The 8304-nt window shown below is 43.0% G+C and overlaps 1 protein-coding gene across 1 annotated transcript in view; it reads right to left on the reverse strand.

The window, feature by feature from the left end:
- LOC105909236 (MAU2 chromatid cohesion factor homolog) overlaps positions 1-3242 on the reverse strand; it is an 11812-nt gene extending 8570 nt beyond the window's left edge. Inside the window, exons 1-7 of the mRNA XM_031563137.2 lie at positions 2946-3242; positions 2548-2565; positions 2245-2310; positions 1903-1998; positions 586-680; positions 282-309; positions 1-14 (exon numbers count right to left, since the gene is read on the reverse strand). The exon at positions 1-14 is cut by the window's left edge and continues 142 nt beyond it. Of these exons, the coding sequence (XP_031418997.1) occupies positions 1-14; positions 282-309; positions 586-680; positions 1903-1998; positions 2245-2310; positions 2548-2565; positions 2946-3179 (551 nt within the window). The 5' untranslated portion in view covers positions 3180-3242. The remainder of the gene's footprint in view (positions 15-281; positions 310-585; positions 681-1902; positions 1999-2244; positions 2311-2547; positions 2566-2945) is intronic.
- Positions 3243-8304: the final 5062 nt, after the last annotated feature.

An 8304-nucleotide genomic window follows, 5' to 3' on the forward strand; every position in this document is an offset into this window, starting at 1 on the left:
TCCATCAACAGCAGCTACACACACACACACACACACACACACACACACACACACATACACACACACACACACACACACACACAAACAACACACAACATTACGTCAATGTAGTATGCATGTGAAATTTTAATAAAACTACTTAGGTCTCAATCATGAGTGGAACTACATAGAGTGAGAGAGAGTGTGTGAGTGTGTGTGTGTGTGTGTGTGTGTGTGTGTGTGTGTGTGTGTGTGTGTGTGTGTGAGCGTGAGTGTGAGTGTGAGAGTGTGAGTACACTCACCATGCCTTTACTGAGCAGGAACAGCGCTCTTAGAGAACAGAAACATATGGGTTAACACACATCAATCTCCACCCTTGACACACTTCTATGTTGTGTTGTTGTATGTTTGTATTATTTATGCACAAACATAAACTTATGTGTATAGCTAACGACCATTGTATGTATGGTATGTGTGTGTGTATCTTTGGACGTGTGTGTGTGTGTGTGTGTGTGTGTGTGTGTGTGTACAGGCGGGTGTATATGTGTGTGTGTGTGTGTGTGTGTGTGTGTGTGTGTGTGTGTGTGTGTGTGTGTGTGCCTCTACCTGGTGTATTCGGAGCCTACTACTCTGGCATACTCAGACCCGACACCCAGCAGGTCACAGGCGGAGACCAGATCCTTCTCCAGAGTGTGCAGTTGCTGAGGGAAGAACACACACATGCACACACACATAAACAAACAAGTGGGATTTAACAATCAGAAGCTAAAATGATGCTAAAACCAATCCACACACCTGACCTGCTAAAATGCTTAAGGACAAACCTGCCTTCACTAGCTGTAGCAAGTACATTTGTGATGGTTACTTAGCAACATGCCCTTCATACTGCCCTGTAACTTGCCACTTTAACTGGACATTTGAGGAATAGATCTCTTTCCCTTCATAGTCACGACATCACTCTTAAAATACAAATTAAAATAAAAATCAATCTAAAATACAAATGAATCTAAAAATCAATCTAACAATCTATCTATCTAAAACAGCCCTGTAGTCTTCAGTGGCTAAAGTTGATCATCACATTTTGAGGTCCTTATGGTTTGTAATGGTTTGCTGTCCGATGTCATGGTCATGTGCAAACCAAGGTAAAGAACGACCACAAGAGGAACCAGTAATCTGTCCATTTGGACACACAGAGATGAATTTGACTGTCTAGAGAGAGACATGTAGTGGAGAGAGAGAGAGAGAGAGACGTGTAGTGGAGAGAGAGAGAGACGTGTAGTAGAGAGTGAGATGTGTAGTGGAGAGAGAGACGTGTAGTGGAGTGAGACGTGAAGTGGAGAGTGATTGATGTGTAGTGGAGAGAGAGATGTGTAGTGGAGAGTGAGAGACGTGTAGTGGAGTGAGACGTGAAGTGGAGAGTGAGACGTGAAGTGGAGAGTGAGACGTGTAGTGGAGAGTGATTGATGTGTAGTGGAGAGAGAGATGTGTAGTGGAGAGTGAGAGACGTGTAGTGGAGTGAGAGAGATGTGTAGTGGAGTGAGAGACGTGTAGTGGAGTGAGAGACGTGTAGTGGAGTGAGAGAGATGTGTAGTGGAGAGAGAGATGTGTAGTAGAGAGTGAGACGTGTAGTGGAGAGAGAGATGTGTAGTGGAGAGAGAGATGTGTAGTAGAGAGTGAGACGTGTAGTGGAGATAGAGATGTGTAGTGGAGTGAGAGACGTGTAGTGGAGTGAGAGACGTGTATTGGAGAGAGAGATGTGTAGTGGAGAGAGAGACGTGTAGTGGAGAGAGAGACGTGTAGTGGAGTGAGAGACGTGAAGTGGAGTGAGAGACGTGAAGTGGAGAGTGAGACGTGTAGTGGAGAGTGAGACGTGTAGTGGAGTGAGAGAGATGTGTGGTGGAGTGAGACGTGTCTGCGACTCACAGCGAGCTGGAAGAGCAGTCTGCAGTGCCAATAGGGAGTCTGCTGAGAGATCTGGATGGCCTTACGCAGAAGAGGCTTTGCAGAGTCCACCAGGTTCTTCAAGGAGAGGGAGACAGACAGACAGACAGACAGACATACAAATAGACAGACAGAGAGAGAAAGAGAGAGATTGGTGTCATAGATAAGGAAGGGAGACGAGAAAGAGAGAGGGGATGGGGGCGACACATTGAGACAGAGAAGGGGAAGAGACATGTAAAAGCTGTGTGGTAACATGAACATTAGGGCTGTTGCTTCTTAAATTCAGTGGTTCCATAAGTTTCTCAATTATATAAAAGTACTTACCTGTTGACAGTACAGTTCAGACAGAAGACTTGCTGCCTCAAATTTAACATCTTCAAACTGAGGAAGCTGATTTTCGGGGTAAAGGAAACGTTTGAGCTGGAGAGTGCCACTGCCACTTGCAAAGCTATACATTACAACGTCCAATAAGTTACAAGAATGAACTTAAACTTAATGCTCTAGTTTTCCAAACGTTATAAAATATGTAATTATGTGTTGACTAGGTAAACTACTTTGCATGTGTGTGACGTTAAGTTATGAGTCAATTTGTAAAGAAAAAGGATTCGATTTCATGTAAAAGGATACTTGTTGCGAGATGAACCACTGTAGAATGAAAAGAAGACAAAACGCGTGTCAAAAATGCATTTTTTTTTAACAGAGCCGTCAAAGACACAAACCAAAATGTTTATAGCAAACTCTGATCTGGGCGACATATAAGCTCCAGTGATTCTTTGCAAAGATACAGTAAAGCTAGGCTGAATCACCATATGCTAACTGGCTAATAGCAACGTTAGCTAACTATACATTTAAATCACTCCTATATGATATGTCCAAGCAACGTGAGCGTATGTATTAACTACGAGTAATATATTTATAAACGGAGTGTTGACATGGAAGACATAGCGCCACCGGGACAGCCACAGTGGCCTGTTCTCATACTCCCTTTAACGTTATATCCACGACCTTTCCTAATAAAGTCTTACCGCTTTTTCCAAGTGATTCCGGGCGAGCTCGCTATTCTTAGTGTGGTGGTACAAGACAGAACCGAGCTGAAGATGAGTTCGCGCTTCGACCCTTTGCGGCGGCTTGAACTGAAAAACGGCTTGGAGGCAATGCACGCAAAGACGAATCTTCGGGGGGCTAGATGTCCTAAAATGTTCCGCAAAACCCAGCAGGGCAAGGTACCAAGACTCCGGGGCCTCTCCTCCGGTCGCCATTTTAACAACAATAACAATAACAGTCACGCCACTCCTGTTTCATTTCCGGCAGGTGGCGACACCGTGGTCTTTTGCTGTTAGTTAGCGGCCCGATTCTTGCAGCAGTGTGACACAACAAGTGTACTCAAAAGACCATTGCACTTGCTGACATTAGCTCTCTCTTAAAAATCTACACGAACAAAAACACCCTAAACAAAAGATTGAGGATGTATATAGGGTATTAAACACACAAGTATTTCACTGCTTCTTCAAGCTAGTTTAAGAATAGGTTTAATCTTGTTTTCAGGGAAAGGGTGATGAGTATGCAAAAGGCTGTTTGTCTTTTCTCACCCAAACCCCTTTACAACCTACACTCCGCCTATGTGACGGTGGTCAAACTGAGGACTGACGAATACTGCAACTGCTTAATTATTTTAATCCTGTTCATGCAAATATCACAGTTGGTACACAGCATCTTTGACAGGCAAACTTTTTCCTGTCTCATTTAAACAACACATTAATCACGCACAAGTAAAACAGCGCACAAACAATTTAATCAACAATGCACATATTTCAGTTCACATATATAACATACTATTGTAACAGCAACATACCTGTTCATGCAAATATCACAGTTGGTACACAGCATCTGAACCAATAAAATCAAATGACAAAATACATTCAGTACGGCAGTACAGTTAGCTAGCTTACGGAACGTGGAGAAGGGGAAATTCCCAGCGAACTAGCTAGCTAATCAGTATGTATTATGATGAACCTCGTGGTATACAAAATATGATAAAATTCTCTGCCCATTGATAAAACTTCTTTACAAACAACAAAATACATACTAATCATATAAACTACATGTAATATGTCGAAGTTGTCGACATTTATTGCATTCATCAATCTGTAAGTTTATAAATCATCAGGGTCATTTTGTACAGTGGACCTACCGTTGACAGGCAAACTTTTTCTGTCTAGTAACGGCAACAGTACACACATATAAACTGCCGACCTGCAGTACACCACAGCTCCAGAGGTGGCTCCAAAACGCCAACATTATTTACAACTGAATTATGGCGAAACTCATTATACAGGTGCATCTCAATAAATTAGAATATCAGCAAAAAGTTGATTTATTTCAGTAATTCGATTAAAAAAGTGAAACTCATATATTATATAGATTCATTACACACAGACTGATATATTTCAAATGTTCATTTCTTGTCATTTTTATGATTATAACTGACAGCTAATGAAAACCCCAAATTCAGTATCTCAGAAAATTAGAATATTGTGAAAAAGTTCAATATTGAAGACTCATGGTGTCTCACTCTAATCAGCTAATTAACTCAAAACACCTTCAAAGGTGTCCTGAGCCTTTAAATGGTCTCTCAGTCTGGTTCAGTAGGCTACACAATCATGGGGAAGACTGCTGACTTGACAGTTCTCCAGAAGACGATCATTGACACCATGCACAAGGAGGGTAAGACACAAAAGGTCATTGCTAAAGAAGTTGGCTGTTCACAGAGTGCTGTATCCAAGCAGAACATTTAGAAAGTTGAATGGAAGGAAAAAATGTGGTAGAAAAAGGTGCACAAGCAACAGGGATAACTGCAGCCTTGAGAGGATTGTGAAACGAAGCCCATTCAAGAATTTGGGGGAGATTCACAAGGAGTGGACTGCAGCTGGAGTCAGTGCTTCAAGAGCCACCACGCACAGACGTGTCCAGGACATGGGCTTCAACTGTCGCATTCCTTGTGTCAAGCCACTCTTGAACCAGAGACAACATCAGAGGCAACTTACCTGGGATAAGGACAAAAAGGACTGGACTGTTTCTCAGTGGTCCAAAGTTCTCTTCTCAGATGAAAGTACCTTTGGCATTTCCTTTGAAAACCAAGGTCCCAGAGTCTGGAGGAAGAGAGGAGAGGCACAGAATCAAAGCTGCTTGAGGTCCAATGTAAAGTTTCCACAGTCAGTGATGGTTTGGGGTGCCATGTCATCTGCTGGTGTTGGTCAACTGTGTTTCCTCAGGTCCAAGGTCAGCGCAGCCGTCTACCAGGAAGTTTTAGAGCACTTCATGCTTCCCTCTGCTGACCAGCTTTATGGAGATGCGGATTTCATTTACCAGCAGGACTTGGCACCTGCACACACTGCCAAAGGTACCAGATTTGTGTACTAAATATTCTCAAGTGTCTTCATATGAACGTGTGATTGAATCAGAGTATCACTTTTTGAATGGAAAATGTGTAAAGCATTATTTTAGCGTTAGCGATTAATGCAATTTGCTTTATATCAATCATTTTGAAGATATGAAGTTGCCTTTGCACATGGGAACATGTTGTAGTGTCTTCCACGTGCTTACCAAGTTTGGTGTTGATATCTGAAAGATTTGCTGAGATATGACTTCACTTCCTGTTTGGCGGCTTTTCTGCTGAATTTGAGTGGCTGTACCGGACCAACGGTTGTGAGGATCAAAATTCTGTTGGGTAACTTTTGTGAGGCTTGGTCTGAAGATCATCTCTGGTGATTTTGAAGAAGATTTGACAAAAATTGTAGGAGGTGATGCCTTTCAAAGGTTTTTGAGAAAAGCGGAAATAGCGGAAAATCTATATAACCGGAAATTGACGCCATAGGGTGTGTTTAATGAGACCAACGTCGGGGACTGTGGTGGAACACAGACTGCAAGCAAGCATGCTTGGCGAAGCAGTGGTCCTAGCTTGCTAGTTAAATCATTGGTTAATCACGTTAATATAATGCACAATTGCAAACAAGTGCTCTCAAAGCCGCGTTTTTTTGATTCCCAGCGAGCGACTAGCCTACATGAGTAGAATTCCACTCTACAATGACTGATTTCATGATGGAAGCACGTGACGAAGACCAACACCCGTGGCCTTATTTCCAGAAATATGTGTTGGAGTGAAAGATTCTTCGTACCGTATGAAGTGCCTTTGGGTAAGGTATGCTTACCCAAAGCTACTGAAATATTGGCATTCAAAAACTCCCCATCCAACCTCAAGAAACACATTGAGGTAAATTAAGCCACAACGTTAATGTTTAGTTATCATAGAGCATAAACCTGTTAAGATGACAGATTCAGCTTGAGCAAAACCTTTGCCTATTGTGTTCAAATCAGGCCCATAGGAGTTTACAAGGCAGGTGTCCTTTATCAAAACATGGGCCAACATTGCTCCTAGCAGCCCTGATGACTGTTCAATAGCAGAGGATGTGATCTCTCTCAGATGCCAAATGCCTCAGTACAAACATGCTGGCCATTTAGCATTCTGCATTCAAGTGTGGACTGGTATGTCTGGTAAGGCCAAAGGTAATGTAGCTCAGAAAGAAGTCGATGAGGATGTTGTGCTATCTGATTCAGGCGGCCTTCGTTCATCTCACAGGTAGACACAGTACTTCGACTAACTGTGATGTCTTTGCCAGGATCACCAAGTTTATGTTTGGTTCAATAACAATTGAAATGAGATTGAATAAGAACATTCCTGTTGCATTTTTGTTGTTCTGTTGCTACTGCTGTGGTTTTTCTGTTGCTACTCAGAGAAGCCATTTTGCAGCAGGAGATAAACCCTGTCCTAGTCAGTGGTAACGGTCCAACAACATCAATGTGAAAATAGTCAACAGATATCATTAACCCTTTATACTGAGGGCCCTAAGTGATGAGACGGGGAGGCAGCAGTACTTATTCAGAGTTTGCAAAAGGGACATGCACAGATGTACAAGTGTGCACAGTTCGCACAAGGGACATGCACAGATGTACAAGTGTGCACAGTTCGCACAAGGGACATGCACAGATGTACAAGTGTGCACAGTTCGCACAAGGGACATGCACAGATGTACAAGTGTGCACAGTTCGCACAAGGGACATGCACAGATGTACAAGTGTGCACAGTTCGCACAAGGGACATGCACAGATGTACAAGTGTGCACAGTTCGCACAAGGGACATGCACAGATGTACAAGTGTGCACAGTTCGCACAAGGGACATGCACAGATGTACAAGTGTGCACAGTTCGCACAAGGGACATACACATATGCACAAGTGTGCACAGATGTCACTGCTCCTCAGGGCCCAGGTGGTCCTGTAGTGTCGCTGCTTCACACACTTGTAGTGAAGAGCCGACACAATATTATAGTGCACTTCCTTATATTTTTGATACATTTTCTGTTTTGGAATCTCTCCTATTTAGTTTCAGTAAATAACCTTGATTTACTGATTCAAAAGATTGGCAGGGTCTGACATACAGTATATGGAAGTCAAAATGGTTAGGTAAGTAAAACAAACCCCATCTACAGCTCGGTGCAGAGACCACAAACACCTTGAGCAGATCACACTCCCCTGAGCTCCTCTCCCACCAGTCTGTATGCTGCCAGGAAGGAGACCTGAATCTAGTGCTTATCAAAGGATTCTAAGAATTAACCCATGGGCCATAGAGGTCACTAACGACCACAGACAGGAGGTGATGGGAGAAGTGTGATTCCTGTAAGGCCAGTCAATACCTCCGCATGTGCCAAATGACCTGCTAGCCTGCATGCACAGACCTGGCTGAGTGTGATCTTATACGTGCTTGTGATTATCAAAGGATTCTAAGAATTGAATAGTGCTGTAGTCAAGGTTTGGATATGCTTCATTGACACACACACATGGTGCTGCTGTTTGTGTACGTTTTCAGCCTGCAGCAAACCCCATCTACAGCTCGGTGCAGAGACCACAAACACCTTGAGCAGATCACACTCCCCTGAGCTACTCTCCTAGCTGTCTCTGTTCTGCTGTCAAGGCTAAGTGAAGGTCTATTTTACATTTACATTTAGTCATTTAGCAGACGATTTTATTCAAAGAGACGTACAAAGGACGTCAAGAAGGTGTGAAGAAGTTTGTTGCCCATTGACTGGTTTCCCATTTGACCGGCCAATCTGCGAAAGAAGAACTTTAGAACCTTTACCATCACCTCCTTCTATTCCTCTAGTGGGTTTACTGTTTCTTTTATTGTTTTTCAACTCTGCCACAGGCTTGATTCTGCATGACACCTCTTTGTGAAGTTTCAGACAGGACGTTAAACCCCTCCTACGTCCGATTCTATAAAGCACAGCTTCAGCCAGCAGTTTCACACAACTGTTGAACACAATGGGCCTC

The sequence above is a fragment of the Clupea harengus genome, chromosome 25, assembly GCF_900700415.2.
Source record: "Clupea harengus chromosome 25, Ch_v2.0.2, whole genome shotgun sequence".
In the NCBI taxonomy this organism is placed as follows: Eukaryota; Metazoa; Chordata; class Actinopteri; order Clupeiformes; family Clupeidae; genus Clupea; species Clupea harengus.